This window comes from Leptodactylus fuscus, chromosome 3 (assembly GCF_031893055.1).
Source record: "Leptodactylus fuscus isolate aLepFus1 chromosome 3, aLepFus1.hap2, whole genome shotgun sequence".
NCBI lineage: Eukaryota > Metazoa > Chordata > Amphibia > Anura > Leptodactylidae > Leptodactylus > Leptodactylus fuscus.
In genome coordinates this window covers 101,228,536-101,251,038 of record NC_134267.1, presented here as the reverse complement: position 1 = coordinate 101,251,038, position 22,503 = coordinate 101,228,536, and the positions used below count along the sequence as shown (strand labels likewise).

Below are 22,503 nucleotides of genomic sequence, written 5' to 3'. Positions count from 1 at the left end.
GATTTAAATAGAAAATTGCAGTCTTTAAAATGGATAGATACTCCACAGCATATATAAGATTGCAAACCTGCCTGCATTGCTTTAGATCAATGGCACTCAATGGGGCAGATTTGTTAAAGAGTCTAAAATTTGGACAGTTTGAAACTAGACTACAGAGGTCTCATTTATCACAGAGGCTGAAAAATGAAGCAAAAGAGGTGAATCTTTAGTTGCTATTTTATCCAACAGATGCTTTTTATCTGGCAAACTGTCCGCCACATGGTCTTGGCACGTTTGCCAGTAAAACTGACTGAAACACTTTATAAATGTTGGCAAAGCATGCACGTCAGAATTCTGGTACATACTGTTAGCAAACCTCCCACAATGTCTCCTTAGGTTAAATTCACACATCAGAATTTTTGTGGTGGAGTACGCCACACAAGCAAAGAGAGACATACTTCTTTATCTGCCAGTGATCTTTGGGCAGATGCCGCCAGAACCTTACATTGTACTCAACAGGAGTAGGAAATCTTTCTGCTGAGAGCGGAAACATTTCAGTGCAGGATTTTGCATGGCGAGTCCCACTACACAATCCAATATCTGATCTTACCCTTATATTCCAACTGCAACTAAGCTTTACTGTAAACTATTCAGGTTTTTGCTAATTTTACTTTTGTTTCCACTACTAAACTACTAGGTCAAAACATTTGGCAAGTACCCTAAAGATGCTCATGTTGCCTTCTATTGGAATATAAATCTAGCAATTACAGAGGGGAAGACAACGCTTGTAAGTTGTAAGGTGAAGGATACCATTTGGGCCTGAAGCATTTTGTCCTATAATCTTCTATGAAGACCTTTATAAATATCAGAAAATCAGTCTAACACAAAGCACAACAGAAAAGAGAAGTCTATTTTTCGTGCTAATCAGTCCCAGTTAAGCAAAATAGGAAATCCTGTTCATTTCTAGGTGTCATTCTATATAGAGGTGTTAGAGGAGGACTACTTAGAAGCCAAAAAGCATCTGAGTGTCCAAGAGCCAGTCTGTGCGCACGGAAAAGGCAGAGTAGCCAAGAGTTATATGAATTTATGTATCTACCGTATAGCTATGGAAAGTGTCCATTTATTTTCTGTTTCAGTAGAACATTTTCACAGAATTTGGAACTGGTTTGTGTCCACTCTGATTTCTCGAGCACTATAAAACTTCTCCGGTACATAGAATACTCATGTTAAGTCACTCATCTAAAAGGCTCACGTGAAGACTACACTGAGAAATCCAAGAATATCTCCTATAGTGTTTGCCTCTAAGATGTTGTAAAGGATCAGTAAATCACGGCTTCTTTCTTCTAACAGCAGCACTGTACCTGACAAAGGTTTGTGTCTCAGTAGTATTGCACCTAAGCACCTTAAACTTAAATGGAACAAAGCTGCAGTCATAAATCACAGAAAGATAAGTTTTTGTTTCTAGAAAAGAGGAAAGCAGTCATGTTTATTTATACCCATGTACAACTGTTTGGTGCCCCAGCCATAAACATACAACTCTAGGTATGCTTACTTGGCGACACAAATTTATGGATACTGAAATTAAAGGGCCACAGTTGCCACCACCCTATGGAAATTGCCAGAATTAGAAAAATACTTTAAGGGCGGTATTGACAGAACCAATAATGACCGTTGCATCACAAGAGGTTTCTTCACTAGCTGAACGCCACATCTAACAGTTTTAGAGGACACCCCTGAGCCTAACAAAAGGTTTTACTATACGAATCAGTTTATTTTCTAAAGTCAACAAAAATAAAAGTAAATGTTCACACTACTGTTATTACAGTCCATTGGTTTCATCTATTATAGGATGAACACAACAGACATTATTGGTAGTAAAATAATGGACGTGAAAGTAGCCCACTCCATTTGTGTCTGTTCTAATTGACTTATTTGACTTATGTGTGTTTTTTTTTCAAATAAGTTTAATTACCTTTGTAAACAGATAAACAAGTCCTGAACGCCGCTTGGAAAATTCAGTAAAGTTTTTTCCATGCAGTGAAAGGAAGTTATGGCTTCCATACAGCAGTAAAGGAAAAATGCTAACATGCCCTGCATCCTCAAGGCTAAAAAAAAAAAAAAACCTGTATAAAGGTTATAAGGTGTTGCTCTAAAAAAACAAAAAGGACCTGCTTATTTTTATTACAGAAACAGCGCCATCTTGTGCATGGACTGTCTGGTATTGCACCTCATCTCCATGACGAAAATAAACCTCTCTGAAACTCACTGGAGAAAGAAAATGCTTTGTATATATCCAACAGTACAATAAATTTTCTTGTGTAAATGCCCAGAAATGTCATTGAAATGGATAATTGGAGGCGATGTACAGCCATTCTATATAAGCATTGCCATAGGAAAGGAACATAACTCACGTGAGTGATAGCCTGTGCAAGTTCCCATGTGGCAGCTTAAAAGTCTAATAATGTTTGTTCTTCAAGGAGAAACGCATCTCCCCTACGAGTATCAGTGAAAATTAGTCGAGAAAGTTGTGGGGAGAGATAAGTAGACAATCTTTATGTGCAATAATTGTAAGCTCACAATAGATGTATAGTGTTAATGAAAGCCAATAATGAAGCTACCAAACATTCTGGAGACACAAAATACTTTGTCTCCCCTTTATAGCGGCACAAATGTATTGGTTTATTGTTAAATCTATGAGCAATGCAGTGTAGACATTGGACAAACCAAGAGGATTTTTTAAAAAAAAGGAAAATTTTACCAAGGGTTTACACAATGTAAAAACATTTTAATACAGGAATTTTCCTGGGTAAGGGCTCGTTCACATCTGCGCCCAGGCCTCCGTTATGCAGGTTTCCGTTTCCTGCACGAAACAGGGCAGGAGACGGAAACCTGCAGTCATGTTTCAAACCCATTCATTTGAATGGGTTTGAAAAGTGTCTGGCCGTGAGCGTTTTATGCTCTCCGCAGCGAATCAGTTTTTTTTTTAACCAGACACAAAATCGGACATGCAGGACTCTGTGTCCGGTTTAAAAAAACAAAAAAATAAATAGTTTCGTTGTGTAGAGCATGAAATGCTCACGGGCGCTCAGGGCTGGACTCGGCATGATAGGTTTCAGTCTTCTTCATGCAGAAGACTGAAACTGAAAGCAGAGACCTGAACGCTGGTGTGAACCCAGCGTAAGCAAGCAAGATACAGTTTTTCAATATGTTCTGTTTAGGTGTATGGCAAAGGTAAAAACAACATTTACAAGAGTAAAAAGAGGTTATACAAATAATTGAAAACTACACAAAACAGATACATGATGAATTGCCAATTGTAGGCCTGTACAAGACTAGGCGAATTCTAACTAGCATAAAATATAACTTTTATTTTGATCAGCTAAAAATAATATAGCCAGGGCTATTAAAACAAACAAATAACAAACACACCAGCAGACGTGATTAGGACAACTCCCAATACACTCTTTCAGTATGTGTCCCCACAGACTGCTGGCGCAATTATATTGATTTAAATGAGCATCCAGGGAATAGTAAACTAACTCTCTGGCACATGCTAGTAAACACCACTTTATAGGTTCAAGAATAAGAGGTAGTTACTCTAGCTGCTGCCGTAGCTGTATAGGATAATCATCCCCCCATTACCCTGCTCTGATATCTTGCATAGAGCCCTGGAGCCTATTGACACTCATGCACACTTACACACATGCCACCCTATGTAAGCTAGGTGCGGCTTTTTTACAGATTAAGTGTGCATACCAAATGCTGGTCTTAGTAATTTACTGACATTTATGCTCTTTCACTATGTCCCTGCCTGTTCAAAATAAACTACAGGTATCCAGGTTTAAGATGCGCATAATAAAATCTCTCAACGCGTTTCAAAGTTAAACTTATCATCAGGAGAGGATGTAACAATCAAAAAAATAATAAAGATGTAGTTGCGGTTAAAACCGCATTTCCCGGTCCCTGATGGTGGGAGCCGGTACGGAGTGTCTGACGCTGACTGCTGCAGCGCTGGGGTTTAAATAGAGCCCAGACTGCTTCTAAGGATATGCCCCCTCGACATCATTCGGGTCTCCGCCAATCAGATTGCAGAGTCTCCGTGCGGAGGATAGCTCCTCCTTCTGTGGGCGTATGTTTGCCTCCGAAGCGTCCAAAATAAACAGCGCTGTTACTGTCTATGGAAGAGGAACCCGAAGGTAGGTATATATCATATCTGACAGATATTGGGAATGAATCGCTCCACACCAAAACTCTTTATTGCCATTAATACGCAAACACACAACTCCCTGCATTTATTGGCAGGTGAAAAAGATCGTGTAGCATATAGATAGGTCTGAAAAGTGGGCAATACCCTGCGTTTATTGACCGGTAAAAATACCCGCCTAGCATACATATTCATTTAGCGGAAGTTCAAAAGGAACCATGATAGGGGGACATTTCTGAGAATCAGTCCCATCATCACTTCAGTACACTATCGATGCGAATAAAAAATAAAAAATGTTTAATCTAATCATTTACAAGATTACTGCTACGGTAAAAGGACTTAATATGGAGTTAACCCTATCCCTACCATAGTGTACTAAGAGGAGCTATAGTGAAAGGACTTAATATGGAGTTAACCCTATCCTTACCATAGTGTACTAAGAGGGACAAGTGCCTCAAGACATGCCTTTCCCTCATTGTTCCTATTTCCTGGGTTTTTATAGGTTAGAGAAGATATCAAAATTAGTGGAGTATATCCAGCCCTACTGTCTATTTAGTCTCAAATAAATGGGGCAAAGGAAATTTGATCGTTAAGACCTTTTGGTCTTACACATTGGAATTTAAAGATCCACCTCGCCTCGTGTTGTAACAAAAGGCGATCCCAGTCACCTCCCCTTGTGGGTTCGGGTACATGTTCAATACCCTGAAACTTCAAAGTTTCAGGGTTGCCACCATGGTACTGCCACACGTGGTTCGATAAAGTTTTATCCTCTTTCCTGTTGATATAACCAATATGTTCCAACACTCTCTTTTTGAACTCACGTCGGGTCTTTCCGACATAGTTGAGTGGACACGGACATGTGACACAGTAGATCACTCCTGCCGTCCGGCAGTTGATAAATTGTCTCGTATCATAATGGATGTTAGTCGTTACGCACAGTACTTGATTCCCTTTCTGTATGTGTTCACATGCCTTACATGTACCACACTTGAATGTGCCGTGTGGAATACTGTGATTTAACCACGTTTTCTCAGGTGCAGCAGGTCTAAGATGGCTATGTATCAATAGGTCACGTAGGTTCCTGCCTCTCCTGTACATGACACTAGGTCTTTCACTCACAAGGGGTCTAACCTCTGAATCCATTGTGAGAATGTCCCAATATGATCTTAAGATATCCAGTACATTTTTATATCCCCGGTCATAATTGCCTATTAATCTGACAATTTTATTGTCACTAATCGAACGTTGTTTTGGTGTAAGTAGTTCTGTTCTATCTCTACTCTTTGCATCTTTTCTTGCTTTGAGTAGTAATGGGTTAGGGTAACCTCGTTGCCTAAATCTGGCTCCTAATTCTTCTGATTTTTCTTCAAAGTCCTCCAAGTCCGAACAATTCCTGCGAACGCGCAGAAACTGTCCCTTGGGTATGCCTCTCCTCAGGGGTGCTGGGTGATAACTATCCCACCTGAGGAGAGAATTGGTCGCTGTATCTTTACGAAATAGGTTGGTTTTCGACTCCACCGTCCTCTCAGGCCCAAGCATAATAGTGCATTAGTTTTACATTGAGTATTCCTTTAACTCAACCCCCTCTGACAGCATTGTGGTAACTGTATACATTTCCTGCAACAGTGCTGTAAGTAAATGAAAAGTGAACTATATACACAATATACATAATGCATAGTCACCCCTAGAACTGATTGGAATACAGGAGCCCCATTTGGAGGACCCTAGGATCCCTCGATACCTCATACCGGTATTTTAGTAGCGTACATACTCTGGCCTGCCTTAACACAATTGCTTTTTTGGTGCGACTATAGTAAAGAGATCAATTTGAAGCCGATCATAAGATGCAAGCCACAGACCAAAAAAATAAGCTACAACTCAAAATATACACAATATTCAAGATTAAACTTTAGGCAATACATTGGAGAATCAATCTTGGAGATAAAACACTCAATACCAGACTGGGCAACCAAAGCAATTGCTACCCAAAAGACTACGACTTCTGTAGAGCAGCAAGGAACTGGATGAAATATGGAATGATTGCATTTTAGAGACTTCTTAGGGTATCTAAGTTAGTCAGTCAAGTGAACAAGCTAGTCATAGATCACAAATATAGTTTCACAGAAGACTGAATAAAGGTTAAATCAGAGAACAAAGCTAAACATCTGTTCTGAATACCAGTCTCTCTCATGTTTTCACATAATTATTGACTGCAATGTCAAGCAAGAATCCTTTCATACTGCGGACCTCTGCACATTTACCGTATGAGCCGGAAATAATTGTGTAACACTGAATAATGGATTCAACTGTATTGATCAGTAGACAAATACTCCACCAAATGATCGACAACCTTCATTACAGTAATTAAACACATAATGTATTACGCCAAGTCCGTGTTTTGTAATCGCAGTCTTGCCAGAGGTAACAGCCTTGAGTCTTTGTGCAGATTCTTACATACTTTACACATTTGAACACTGAAGAAAAAAAAACTCTTATTGAAAAATTCTATGGGCTCTGTCACTAAAGTTACATGGAGTCTACTTTCAAATGCAGCAACAAATTTTCATCCAGACAATAGAGCAGTCACATTGGTGATTTATATTCGCCGATCCTGGCTTGTGACTGGCTCATACAGCTTTATTTATTCAACCTCATTTATTAAAAGATGGCTGGCCCAAACAATCCCTCAGACCGCTTATCTCTGGAGTGCCTCATAGGTTGGAATTTCTTATCGTCTAAAAAGGGAGTCCATCACTGGCAATAGCAATTTTTAACTAAACATATTTGCATAGCCTTTAGAAAGGCTATTCCAGGATGCTTTTTATTCTCTCATTGGCGCTGGCGTTTTGGAATGAGCCCGGTTTTAGGGATATGCAAATTATTCAGCACGGAGCACCAGAAGCTTTCTAGCTCTTGCTCGAACACCGCAGAGAAGGGGAAGGCTGATGATGATGATTATGCTGTGGTGCTCAAGCAACAGTTAGAAGGCTTCTGGTGCTCCGTGCTGGCTAATTTGTATATCATTAAAATCGGGCTCATTCCAAAACGTCAGCGCCGATGATAGAATAAAAAGCATCCCTGGAATAGCCCTTCTAAAGGCTATGCAAAGATCTGTTTAGTTAAAAATGCCTATTGTCAATAATCGACTTCCTTTAATATGTTAATTTTTGTCACATTGTAATGTCTAATACGGTCTGCTCACATACACTAATTTGTAAAGTGCTGCGGAATATGTTGGCGCTAAATAAAATTATATTTTAAACCATTTTCATGTCCCCGCTCTCTTATAGACAACTAACAATTTCCCTGCATGTATTCTACCTTCTAGCTATACGGGATAACCCACATGACTACCATGTTTTAAAGTGTAAGAAATTGAATTTTATTGGTGTGCTCATTGGGATAAAAAAGGGGCACATTTTACGGAACTTTCATTTTAGACGGAACTTTTTTTCTGTCCTGTAAAGTTACATTGGTTAGACACATTGGAAAGTTTCTGTATGTAGTAGCCTCCATGTAGATGACTTTGCAGAGATTCATTACTAAGTAAATCCACTGTCATTCTGTGGCGTTACACCCAAAACCATGAACCTCACATATAAAATGCCAGGCTCTCTGTTAAGGCGTAGAATTTCATTTACCTGAACAGCATCATAATATAGCTTCTTGGCGTCATCATCAGTCTTGTCTGACATCAGCCATGCCTTCAGCAAGTACTCATAGAAACTATCTCCAAGACCTCCCACGGATACATGGTCTAAAAGAGACAAGGACATCAAAAAATGTAAGTAAAAGGTAGAGGCATAGCCACTTCAACAAAACTAAAAAAACATTATATAGTCACAGAGTTTCAAACATTTGTATAATCCCTGTTCACATGCACTAATAGAGCGCATTATATTAGATAGATAGATAGAGTAAGCCGATGGCTGGTCAGGTAATGGAGGGGGTGTACATCTCACCCAGACTACTCAGGTGGGTGAGATGAGAAAACTCAGGGAATGTTTGTTCTCAGCAGACAACTTTCGCCTGCTGAGCATTTTGGTAAATGCTCAGTATTGGGCTGGATTTTTAGGAATGACAGGATTGGTAGTGCGACCTGTCGTTCCACCCCCTCCAGTCCACACTTTGGGGATGTTCCGGCAGCGACTCAGCTGCAGAGAGTCTGCTCATCAAGGAGGCTTAAGAAGCCAGCTCCAGCAGCAACACTTTGGCAGAGTTTGACTCGAGAGCTGACAGAGAGGTCATATTTTTGGAGCTGTGTCCTGAATAATTCTACCGGCTTTTTGGATTTCTGTTATTCTAGGTGAGGTAACCTATTCTATGTTTAGTTAGAGCCCAGACGGGCAGGTATTTATTCTTTGTATTGTTTCATTTGTTTCTGCACTACCATTTTGAATGAAAATAAACTCTACCTTTGTTTTGGACTAAAGAAACTGGACTTGTGACTTAGTAAAGGTTAAAAAAAAAAATGTTAAATAGACCACTCCACTTAAATATCACCTTTGGCCAGTGACTAGAATAGCACTACAGGACAAACCTGAGTGCACTGTGTCAGGAGGATAGGATCAGGACAGATCTAAGGCAGATATTTAGCAAGTGTCCCTAATCAACCAACCTGTCTCCCTGTAGTTTGCACACAAATTATGTCTACGCGTTTCACCTCATTGCAAGACTCATCAGGGGCAGCTTAGAACGATCTCGTGCAGTTACCAGCAGTAAAAACTGCTTTTTACCATTGCACTGGCGGTGGAATGGACTGACCGCCAGCAGGACCGCTCCCTATTCAGCTGCTCAGTGGTCCTGCCGGCAGTCAGTCCATTCCGCGGAGAAGACATCTAAAGGTGGGAGACGAATAGCCATTCTTAAGGCTTTTCCGACGTGTTAGGGAGAAAAAAAAAGTTTTTAATGGTAGAAACCCTTTAAAGAAATATTTTTTTTTCTTTCTTCATTTATCAGGTTGAGTTGCTTTTTAAATAGAAGTCTATGGAAAGGAGAGGTGGGTGGAGGAGCCGGTATCTGCTCAAGTATAAGTCAATCTATGAAATCAATCCATTGCATAGAATCTTGCAAGACTGACCCTCTGAGGAAGCCTGTGCAAAACACACATTGGGGTTCTGGACAGTGTGGTCATGGGCACTCATATCTATGGCTGGTTGGTAATTTGTTATATTCTCCATTCCCTTATATATATCCTTTTTGGTGGTTCATTATTGCGTGGGTGTAATATGGTTTACATCTTTTGCTATTGTATAATTTTTATATATTTTATTATAATTTTGGGTTATTTGGGGTTATTTATAAGTGGTGGATTTGATTTTTTGGAATAAAATTTATTTTGGGGATTCACATATGTACGATTTATATTATTTTAGGGATTGTATATTTATGTGGTATTTATATGATGCATTATTAATGGATGCTTACCCATTTGTACCCCACTGACTTTTGTGTTTTTAAATGTATTTTAATTGTTTTTAATAGCATCTTAGGTATTGGGCAATATTTGTCGATTTTGAGTGTTACTGATTTGGGGTTCACTAGTTTTTAAAAGAATTTTCTTTTTGGTATATTATGTATCTATATTATGATGTGGTATTCATTTTTGCTTATCAATATTTTTAGCCTTGAAAAAAAAAAAAGAAAAAAAAAAAAAGTCATTTCATGTACCAAGAAGGAGTTGTTGGATTTAAATGAAATGTAATGTGTGTGAATGCAATGATGATATTTGTAAGTGATAACCGTATTAGAGCAGAAAGAAGTTTATTGGGGAAAACTACAATTGAAAGGGCGCTCTAATACCCTATACCCTAATACTGCTCTAACACCCTAATATCCTTCCTCTAGTGTAAATATAAGAGGAGATTCAGTTGGGCATGGATGCATACAGGTTTCAGAATGGTATTTTGCAGAATGGCCCTGTAGATCATAGACATTCATTGGTTGCTGAAGCTGGCACCATAAATTCATCATTGGCAATAAATCTGGTGCAGAAATTCCTGGGAATCCATTGTTGTGTGTGGATGAACATTATCTTACTATCCATCTGGAAGTCCTGGAATGATAGCCAACACATGTGGCCACAGCATGTCCTGAGCTGTTAGTGTCATATTACCTCTAGGGGGTGATCATATTTCATGTGCAAAGTCTCTCAATATCATTACCTCAGAAGTTGGTGCAGTGTGTCACTACAAAACAAAGTCAGGATTGTAGGACAGTTCCCCACAAGTCCTCCATACTCTATAACCAGACCATTGTTGGATCCCAAACAAACTGTATTTGTAGCTAAAGACGATATGGCTCCATTCCATAGCAACTTAGGTTTCTCATTCACAACTCCACTGCAATGAAAGGCATTGCTTACTGGTTGTCAATGGCAGAACACCTAATGGGTGACATGACTCCATTCTTTTTACATTTCTGCTGAGTGCCTGTTAATGGGCTTGTCAGACTGCGGTATGTAATGAAGGTTCCATCTGTATCTGCATGGTGGACAAGGAAACTCTCTATTGGGGGTCTATGTAGGCTGTATGGCAGTGTGTGCATGCTTTCACGTAACTACTGCTCCCAACTCCTCAGCTGCTGGGTCAGCACAACATAGACGGGAGGTAGTTCATTGTAATGAACACCTTCCTATACTAGTAGTGTCATGTCTAGCAGTTAAAGATCTCTCACTAAGAGATGCAATACAGAGACTTTTTCCAGAGCAGCTGCAGAGGCACTTTTATGCCCTCTTGTGGCAAGACTCCACGTCAATTTATATACAATATCTGACATAACCGTATAAAGAGTTTTGCAGCAATACTTTTATTTGGGTGCATTATTTTGCAAACAGTATATTTGAATTCATCAACACCATGTTGTACAGTTTTAGTCTCCTACAAAATTACAGCATGAATAAATAGACAATTGTTATGTGCTGACAGTGCAAGGCTGTGAACTGACCCCACCACTAACAAGGTGAATAGCAGCGTTCACACTGCTGCTTCTGTCCGCCCCGGGGTGTCCGTGGTAAACCCTGGGGAAACTGGACATTAGACTGCTTGCGAGTGGTCTGCTTTAAAACCCATTTGAATGTGTTTTCAAAGGTGACCGGCCTTGAGTTTTTTTTTTTTTTTTTTAAAACCGTGGACACAAAGTCCTCCATGTAGGACTTTGTGTCCGCGGGAAAAACGGACACCAGGCGAGAGGCTGAAAATGCTCACGGGCTGTCACCTTTGAAAACCCATTCAAATGAATGGGTTTTAAAGCCGACCACTCGCAAGCCGTCTGCTGTCCAGTTTCCCTGGGGTTTAACACAGACACGATGGGGCGGACAGCAGTGGCAGTGTGAACGCCGCTAACACTATTTGTTAAAATCATAAATATGCAAGAGTAATAACAGAGGAACAGCACTATGCAGTCTTACAGAAAAAAAAATATTCTGGAAACAAATATTCACTAAATTGGACATATCAAGTGTGGTGACAATTTATTTAAAAAGCCATTTCCACACTGTACATAAAGTGCGATAGCTACTGGTTTTTGTTCTGAATTCAAATCCACTTAAAAAACTTGAATCCTAAAATGGACATGTTACAGGTCCTAAAACTGAAACAAATTTTGATTCTGTGGTGTGTGGGTGAGATTTCATAACTCCTTAATGCGCAGTACTATAGAATTTGGGCTAAACATATAGTTAAAGGGATTGTCCCATCTCAAGATTCCTATTTATACTGGTAGCTTATGTAAATAGAAGCTTTTTTCTAAATATATTGCTTTAAAAATTCTGCTTTGTTTGCCTGGTAGGTGACCTTATTCAACGTTTAGACTGCGTTGCTATAACCACGGACCTGGAGATAGGACAAGTGATGTCACTTACTCAGTGCTGGCAGGGAAATACCTTCACATAATTGCACTTTACTGAAATAGATAAGACTTGGCTTTATCAGCAAACACACAGATAACATGGAGTCCATTCTGTACAAGAATCTGCAGATTATCTGACCTACAGAAGGGTTGTTTGTCCCGTTCAGCAGGTGGTGGTGGGGGGGGGGGGCAGACACTGTATATATGCTGGCTGATAAAGGGATTCTCCCATCCCAGTGTAACTCTTACAAGATAGTGCCATGCTATAAGAGAGGTAGGAGTGGTGCCTGCTATATTGCTTCTGGGTTCTGTCTGTACAATACTATAATATGGAACTATATAATATGGGACTAACACCTGGAAATGGGGAAAAAAAATCCTCTGACAGACTAACTTCTCACTCCGTGATCAATGTTAATTTGGGGGGGCATGTCAATTATATCTACAGAAACGCTGGCGGCTTTCCCATAGATATAATTGTAACAGAAAGTCTGCAGAAGAAAACTCTGAACTTTCTGTTCAAAGCTCTGCGGGAAGAAGCACAATGCGTTCACGCCACGGTTGCTCCCGCAGCACTTTAGCGTGGAGGTTCCGGCCCGTGGGGAGTTCGCTTCAATCAAGCAAAACAGTGAGTTTTTGTCTGCAGATTTTGATGCTTTTCCGTGGAGTTTCCGCAACACATTTATCATGCTGCGGTTTTCACACTTTCCATAGAAATCTATGGAGGGAAAAACTCAGCGTTTCCGCAACTATAATTGACATGCTGCATTTTTTCAAATATACGAACCAGGCTGTGATAACATCTAATCTAGTTTACTGGTACTGTATATCTGGGTTGGCCATCTACAATGTATTCTCCCCTCGTCGTCATACACTAAAAGCGCTTTTTCCACAATGTACTTTGAGTTGACACATCTTGACTTCTATCAGTATACCAATTGAGCATGACCATGTAAAGTATACTATACTGTACAGTTGCTCACCTCTTCACATGACAAAATCAGTTAGTCAAGGATTTCACTAGTCAGATCTATGGCAATCACTTGTAAACTAGAGTAGTTTTAAAGGGAAGACACTTCGGTTCTTATACAGAGTTGTAAAGGGTGGCAATACCATCCATGAACTGAAGCTCAAGCAATGCTAGTCTACACTTGACCACTACTAGGTGCAATGCAGGAATTGTGTTACAGAAGAGGAGGGAAAAACACAATTTATGGTACAAACTTACTTACATCAAAAGAAAAAAAGTTGCACAAACATATGCTTAACTTCTGCCAAGCAGAGACTGAAGCGAATGTTTCCCATTGTGTGCTTCTTAATATATATCCACCCACCATTTGGGATTAGCTGGCTGAGAAACTCATAAATGCAGAGCTTGCTTTCACGTACAATGCTCTCTCCAGGATATATGTTAAATGTGTTTTTAAACCACCTACACCGCGGTGAATATTAGCAGCCATCCACCGACATATGTGGGAAGATTGCGTTTACCTGACAGGAGGTAGAAGTATTCAAATGACAGTAATAGTTAAGAGCACAAGTTACAATGCGTCTGCTGAAGGTTTAAGAAACTTCACTTCAGTGCCCTACAACAGTCTCTTTAGAGACACAATTGTACATAGAAGAAAGTGACTTGTGTGCAGGCGCCGGAGATACAGTGGGACAACAGGTGTTAATGTCACCTTGCAAAAAATATAGCAATGTAAAATACTCTTCTAGATTAAGGGACCTTGTAAAGCCCTGCATCTTGTTAGAGGAACAAAGAATCTTTATGGGTCCCTTAGTTACTAGTCACAAGGCAGAAACATTCGGTGGCAGCAATTACGATTATGAATAGGGATATATATTTAAGAGAGACAAGGAGTGAATAAAGGCACAAAAGTTTGCTTTGTTAAAGCTTGTACTTTTTATTCCCCCGTATTCTGGCGCTCTGCGTGACTCATTATCTATGAGCACATACAGCCAGACTGGCTTCACAATGTCTTGTTATTGTGTGAGATCATCATTCAAGGCAAGTAGCGTTTACAGGCTGGGAATCTAATGTTCTTTCCCTATCAAACACCAGTAGCCAGGAATGGAGATTTTTAAAACTTTTGGAAACTAAAATACAATACTTTATTCAATATGTCCTGGCACCACGCACTTTTTTTGTGTGTGTGAGAAACCGTATCATAAAATCAGTTTAATGGCACTAAGGTCGGAACATAGACCTCTCCAATCTGCAAAATATGGTCTGTATATAGTTCATATTTCTCAGACTGCATTGTCCAGAAACCTGGATTTAAAGTATCACAGTCACCTATGAAGTCACTGCCTCGCCATAGGATAACTGTCCGGTCGTGATCACATTAGGGACAGCAGACCCCAAGTATTAGAAACAATACAGAGAAAGAGTTCTGTGTATACAATACATATAATAATTATATAAATCTCTTATATGACAGGGATTTCGTTCCTAGCCTAGTGCTCACAGTCAATGATACTGCACGCAATTATATTCACAAAGCCTCTGGCTGCCGGGAACACTGCTTTAAAGAACAGTAAACCTAAGAAAGGCTCAAATAAAAAAAAGAAATAAACAGAGATGTCATAACAGTTTGCTAGTTTGTAGAATTCCTATAAGGACGCTGTGTAAGGATTCTGACTGTCGAAAAACCGGAGGAATCAGTTTAACCTATCGACTCCACAGCACTGGTTAAAAGAATTGTCCAAGGACCTATGCGTTTTGCATATATATGACCAATGAGCAGGATAGGTCTTCAGTATTTGATTGGTGGGGGTCCGAAACCCAGACCCTATGCTTTCTATGTTCCTCAGGCTGCACAAGCACCAGACAGTCTGCTACTGTGTCCCAACCAAGTTGGTGAGAGCAACTGATTTTTTTGTCTGACTTTTGGACTTTTTGCTTGAAGTACTGAGTGTTTGCCATGTTTATTATAGACAACTTGCTCTAAGAAGCTTCTTAAGTTTGGCCACTGTTTTGCCTTGCACAACATAAACCCCCCCACCACATATGACATTAAGTACCTTATCGTGGGTACAAAAGTCTCATACATGTGGTCATAAACTGTAGTTTGTGCACACAGCAGGGCGCAGAAGGGAAGGAGTGCTATGTGACTCTTAGAGTGTAGATTTAGCGGTTTGGTATTTGGACACCATGTCATGTATGCTAAAATGCTGCTATACTTTGTTACTAGAATCTGCACAGCCATGGAAGATCTGATCTTTGGGGGCCCGATTGTTGGATCCTTGCAGATCGAATGATGATTTACCCTAAATAGGATATCAATATTAGAAAGTGGATAACCTCTTTTAAAGACAGGTATTAATTCATGTTTATTGTAGGTCAGGGAGGGCATGGAATGGAGGAGAGGAGTGGTATGGAGCTAAGAAGGTTTAATTCCTTTATTCAGAGGTGAGAAGGCACTGAATAGATTGAAGCTTTTTTTTTTTTGTTTTTTTTCCTCTTCTTCTTCTTACAGTCAGGTGACAGAGGAGGGGAGCATGCACAGAGCATACAGGTTAGGTGGATTTTTTTTTTTTCCTGTTCAGCCTGAACTGCCAGGAGCTGAGCTCTCCCTCAATATACACGGAGCAGGAACTACACCAAAACACCGGTGGTCTCTAGGACAAATAAGTCCTCTTTATCTACATACAGCACAGAAGAGGGGCTTAGATTCAATTCACACTGCGTTATGCAGTATACATACTGTATGAGGTTGGAAGGATGTCTTCAACTTAGGCAAACAAAAACAACAAAGTACACTGTGCAGTGTAAGGTTTTTTTTTTTTTTTTTTTGCTGGTTAGAATAGCACAGATGACTATCTAAAGGGAACCAACAGGACACTGAGCCTCTGTGAGGTATATGGGGACCTATGGCTACATCTGCAGTGTGAGCTTTCAGTGCACTAGTGCAAATGTTAAAACATGCACTGAAAAGTCAGATACTGCAAACAGTGTGAATTTAGCCTTAGCGAGCACATGATTGTGTAACAGTATTTTAGGAGTAGAGTCCTACAGAACATGTAAGATATACATCATTATTAAATATACTTACTGCAGTGGACAATTTTCTGTTGACATAGGTTACACAGACATAGATGCAAACATTTTCTAATTAGCACACTTACGTTGTCCCCATTGGCCACTACTGGGATTCAGGTAGTTGGGATAAAGCCCTTGAGGTTTATCCAAGCGACTTAACACTTTTCGAATATTCATTACCTAAAATAAGCATTGGCATGAGTTTATTAACCAGCAGTAGAGTCAGGTATTATGTAAACAGATATACTGTGCTGAGCAGAATACATATGGATGAACTGCTATATACAGGGTGAACATTACGCTTTTGATATGCCTGTAACCCATTCATATTTTGCATGTATTTTTCTTAATGATACCTCCAGGGAAAAACACAGAGAACTGGCAGGCCCTCAATTAGAAAAAGCTTATAAATCATGCCAAGCATTACAAATATTAAAAAGTCTGTTCGCTTCATACGAGTAAAACGGGACATGTAATGAAGCCCAGATATCAGTTACTGTAAGAGTTAAGAGAATGAGTGCTCTTTACCTGACGATTACCTTTGTGGGGCGGCTGAAAGTAATAGCTGTTTCTAAACTGAGTACTACTCAACCTGCTAAATGAGTAAATGGTACAATAGTAAGGGCCGCTCATTCTCAGGATTGGTGGGGTTTCCATGTGTCTGACCCTCAATGATCACAGAGTGGTGGCATCTCCTAAAGATAGGAATGTTCTTTTAAGAGTTTTACTTTTTTTTTTTTTTTTTTTTTTACTCTTAAGGTAAAATACTAAATAGAATATTCTTAAATATACATGTATTATTTATAATGCCAGTTTTATTAAGGTGGACCCTCTTAGTAGATAACTGAGTACAGTAAGGAGATATAAATAAGGCCACGTGTATGGATAGGATTTCTTGTACTGTCTCGTCTAAGACTCCACACGATTCATTAATCAAGGTGTACTACCACGCTGCTTGTCAATTACAAAGCTCAGCAGGCGCCATGCTCTCCTGTTGTCAACACAGTGTTCAAATGTATAAATCTTCTGAGCTACCGGAGTGTGGTAATACAACTAAAACAACAAGAGCCAATGCAATCTTTACAGAAAAACATCCAAGACAATTGATCAAAATATTAATCTATTGCGCTAAAAGCAGATCTACAAGACGATCTACATTACACATAGGTTAGAGAATCTTAACATTAGCATGTACACTCACCGGCCACTTTATTAGGTACACCTGTCCAACTGCTCGTTAACACTTAATTTCTAATCAGCCAATCACATGGCGGCAACTCAGTGCATTTAGGCATGTAGACAAGACAATCTCCTGCAGTTCAAACCGAGCATCAGTATGGGGAAGAAAGGTGATTTGAGTGCCTTTGAACGTGGCATGGTTGTTGGTGCCAGAAGGGCTGGTCTGAGTATTTCAGAAACTGCTGATCTACTGGGATTTTCACGCACAACCATCTCTAGGGTTTACAGAGAATGGTCCGAAAAAGAAAAAACATCCAGTGAGCGGCAGTTCTGTGGGCGGAAATGCGTTGTTGATGCCAGAGGTCAGAGGAGAATGGCCAGACTGGTTCAAGCTGATAGAAAGGCAACAGTGACTCAAATAGCCACCCGTTACAACCAAGGTAGCCAGAAGAGCATCTCTGAACGCACAGTACGTCGAACTTTGAGGCAGATGGGCTACAGCAGCAGAAGACCACACCGGGTGCCACTCCTTTCAGCTAAGAACAGGAAACTGAGGCTACAATTTGCACAAGCTCATCGAAATTGGACAATTGAAGATTGGAAAAACGTTGCCTGGTCTGATGAGTCTCGATTTCTGCTGCGATATTCGGATGGTAGGGTCAGAATTTGGCGTCAACAACATGAAAGCATGGAACCATCCTGCCTTGTATCAACGGTTCAGGCTGGTGGTGGTGGTGTCATGGTGTAGGGAATATTTTCTTGGCACTCTTTGGGCTCCTTGGTACCAATTGAGCATCGTTGCAACGCCAAAGCCTACCTGAGTATTGTTGCTGACCATGTCCATCCCTTTATGACCACAATGTACCCAACATCTGATGGCTACTTTCAGCAGGATAATGCGCCATGTCATAAAGCTGGAATCATCTCAGACTGGTTTCTTGAACATGACAATGAGTTCACTGTACTCCAATGGCCTCCACAGTCACCAGATCTCAATCCAATAGAGCATCTTTGGGATGTGGTGGAACGGGAGATTCGCATCATGGATGTACAGCCGACAAATCTGCGGCAACTGTGTGATGCCATCATGTCAATATGGACCAAAATCTCTGAGGAATGCTTCCAGCACCTTGTTGTATCTATGCCACGAAGAATTGAGGCAGTTCTGAAGGCAAAAGGGGGTCCAACCCGTTACTAGCATGGTGTACCTAATAAAGTGGCCGGTGAGTGTATAAGTTACAGGCTGTTTGCAAGGCAACTTTATCATGATCATAGAAACAGAGGGTCTTCATCTCAACCACTTAGAATGCCACAGTATTTTTACCTATACTAGAGAGAAAAAAAAAGAAAGAAATATGGGTTCTAACTGGTTGGTATGAGACCAGTTGACTATTTAAGACCTACAGGTGTGGCAGGGGATGTCATGGTACACAAGCAGCCTGAAACTGCTACCAGGAAACCTAATTTACACAATTTCAAAAACTAAGCAGAGAATACATTAATATACACTAATATATTAAAAGCATATTAAAGCGCTGCAGAATATTACGTTCGAAAAATAAAAAAAGGTTTTTTAAAAAATTTTTTTTGTATATGTTATAGCTACCGACCTGTGTCTGCCTGCCTATCTATCCATATGCCTGTCTATCTAACCTACTTGCCTTTCTGTGTGTGTCCATCCTTCTCTCATAGTTTGCTATAAAGGGAATTTCTTGCGTCATTAGCACAATAAAACCGCCATTACGACGTAATGGACAACCCAGCAATCTTAATAAATGTGTTAATGGGGATAGCTTATAGATTAGTGGGGTTCTACCCACCTAAGCCTCCATTTATCCAGAAAATAGGGGACTTTCGCCTGCTCTGAATGGAATTGTGGTTGGGCTGTGCGCCCGTTATCTCCTATGGATAGGCAGTAACTTGATTTTGTAGTAAAACCCCTTTAGGCCAAGGCCCAATGTTGGGTAAAAGCAGCTTAGATTTTGTTGTGTGTTTTTTTTTTTTTTTTTTAAAGCCAAAGCCAGGAGTGGATTGAACAGCAGTTATAGGTATAAGAGCTTTATTAATATTTCCAATTCCATTTGTAGACATTCTTGGCTTTGGCTAACAAAACTTGCAACAACAAAAAAAAGCTCCGATTCCGAAACATGGGGTCTTAGCCTTAATGTCTGCCTTTTTGCAGCAAGTTGATAAAATTCTGAAAATCTTATGTTGTAAGTTACCATGTAAATAGTCAAGTGAATATTCACTGTCCAATCACACCCCTCTAGTCTTAAAAGCAATTTTTTTTTTTTTTTTTTTTTAAATTACTAACACATGGTTAGATTTTTAGATTGTGAATTTTTTAAATTCTGTTTTCAGTACATGATTATGGGGGGGGGGGGGTTGTTATCTTGCCATAGTATTTAGGGATACAATTTAACACCCCTCCCTCCATTAGAATCTTTTGCGGGTCGGTAGATCCGCCAATCTGGAATCCAGAAGGGCACTAAGTGCTGCAACCTTTACTCCTAGGGTGATCGTTTTCAGTCCTTGATCTAGGCCTGCTTGAATAATCTCCAGGATGAGGGTGAAGTCCAGAGAAGATCTATCCCATCAGCACTCAGTAAATTTAAGAATGCCCAACTCCTTAGGTATATGTTGGAAGTTACTGGTTTTCTGGAAAGCAGAGTGGAAATTACTTTCTCTGAACAGTCTTTCTCCAGAAGTAAAGCCTGCTCACCCTCCAGGCCATCAAATGCAGTTGACTTTCTACTGGATGTTGGGCTAGTACCCAACTCAGCAAGTCTCCGATTCGGTGGACACCACATGTTCCTCTGACCAAGATGCAACATAAGGAGAAACCATGTTCTCTTGGACCAGTAAGGAGCAATTAGGACAACATCTACTTTTTCATCCTAGAACGTCTTTGATGCTGTGTGTAACAGAGGGAACAGAGCGTCCACTGGTTCTGCATCACTTTCCTGAGGGAGTAGAAGCACGTAAACTGGGTGTATTCTCTGTTGGTAAATAAATCCAGGGAAGGTAGGCCACAGCTGGACACCAGCATTCTCAAGACATCTTGATTCAGATGCTACTCTCTTTTAAAGGGGTATTCTCATTCTCATCTATAGTGCTAACTTATGGAAATTCAAGAATTTCCTAAATACAGTGCGTTAGCAATGCTGCTTTGTTTGCCCACTATGGAAATTATTCCTCCTCCCATTGTATACACAGTTTCCATGGAGCATGGCCTATGCAATAAGCAGGACGGATGAGGTGAGTCCCAGCTCAGAAATAAACAAAAAAAAGCTGGGGGATGTTTGGAAAGATTGCCAGGTCATCTACTATGGCATAGTAGTGGTTTAAAGGCTAGTTCACAGAGTAAAATGGGCCAGATTTTAACGCGGAATCCGCATCAGAATCAGTCTCAAAAAACTGCCCCCCATTTAAATCAATGGGAGCCAGTCATTTCATTTTTCCCCGAGCAGTTTGTTCCCGCTCACGGAAAAAAGGAGCGAGCTGCCCTTTCTTCAGGTGGATTTCGTGGCTGATTCAGCCGCGGACATCCGCCTCTCGACACCTCCTTTCTGACTAAGCCCATTCATCTGGGCCTAATCCGGACCAGAAAGCTGCGACTGTCAGAAGCCACAACAGTTGCGGCTAGCCACGGCAGGCGCATTTTGGTCCGGATTCTGACGTGGCTTCCTGCGTCAAAATTCAGACCAATTTACTCCGTGTGAACTAGCCCTAAGGTGATAAAACAACCTGACACAGACTCACTTTAACCTAGGTCAAATATTATGCAACATTAAATGTACCCATCTACACTGTACATGTCAGACATTGTATCATTCTACAAACAGTATACTAACCTTTTCAGCAAAAACTGGATTTCCAGATACTTCACTTAAATGTATAAATTCTAAGTGAAGGGTTCCAAATTCGGCCAAGATACTACTGCCTCCAGATGCCCATGGCCAATTTCGACCAATGCCACTAAAGAAATCCAGAATGAGGGAAAGAGTCAGAGGCAGATAAAAATATATATGTTATTTTCCACACTTTATATGCATAAGACTATAAAAGCAGCGACAAAGTATGCTCCATTTCAAATGTGTAATATTTTTTTTTTAATATGTTCTCAGTTTAGCACATTTCAGTGCTGCAATGCATACCAGTATAAATTTACAGTGATGTACGATGTGTAATGACGGATTTTCTGCAGTATGTTTAACCCCTTCCCGCCGATGGCACTTTTTGACTTCCTGACCAAGCTCGATTTTTCAAAACTGACGTGTCACTTTATGTGGCAATAACTTTGGAACGCTTTAACTTACCAAAGTGATTTTAAGATTGTTTTTTCGTAACACATTGTACTTCATGTTAGTGGTAAATTTTGGTTGATATGTTTTGTGTTTAATTATGAAAAAATTGGAAATTTGGTGGAAATTTTGAAAAATATGCATTTTATAAAGTTTGAAATGATGTGCATTACATACAGATAGTCAGACCGCCAAAATTATATCATAAATCTCATGTCCCAGATCTCTGCTTTATGTCGGCATCAAACTTTAGTCACCCTTTTAATTTTTACGGACATTATAAGATTTACAAGTGAAACAACAATATTCAAAATTTTCAAGAAATTTTCTAAAACCCATTTTTTAAAGGGCCTAATCCAGTTATGAAGGCGTTTTGAAAGACCCTTGTATTAAAGCCCCCCATAAATCACCCCATTTTCAAAACTGCACCCCTTAAATAAGCCAAAACATATACCTAGTAATTTAACCCTATAAGTGCTTAACAGGAATTAATACAAAATGGAGGTGAAATTTTCAAATTTGAATTTATTTTACTAATATTTTCGTTTAGCCCTAGAATTTGCACATTCACAAGGGGTTAAAGGAGAAAACGCATCCCACAATTTGTTAGGCAAGTTCTCCCGACTACCATAGTACCCCACTTGTGGGTGTAAACTAATATATGGACGCACAGCGAGACGCAGGAGGGAAGGCGCGCCAAAGAGCTTTTAGAGGGCAGATCTGGCTGTGAGCAGTTTCAGGCACCATGTCGCATTTACAAAGCCCTTGAGGAGTCAAAACAGTGGAAACCTCTAGAAAGTGACCCCATTTTGAAAACCGCACCCCTCAAAGAATTTATCAAGTGATGTAGTGAGCATTAGTAATCCCGAAGTGAATGTGTAAGCTGTGCGGAGTAAATTGGGTAAACCAAATCCCATTCTATTTTCCAACTAGCTCCTATGACA

At 40.1% G+C, this 22,503-nt stretch overlaps 1 protein-coding gene across 1 annotated transcript in view; it reads right to left on the bottom strand.

Annotated features, from left to right (window-relative positions):
* Positions 1-22,503, bottom strand: part of MAN1A1 (mannosidase alpha class 1A member 1) — a 152,538-nt gene that overhangs the window by 11,948 nt on the left and 118,087 nt on the right. Inside the window, exons 6-8 of the mRNA XM_075268055.1 lie at positions 21,110-21,233; positions 16,163-16,256; positions 7,825-7,940 (exon numbers count right to left, since the gene is read on the bottom strand). Coding sequence (XP_075124156.1) covers positions 7,825-7,940; positions 16,163-16,256; positions 21,110-21,233 — 334 coding nt within the window. The remainder of the gene's footprint in view (positions 1-7,824; positions 7,941-16,162; positions 16,257-21,109; positions 21,234-22,503) is intronic.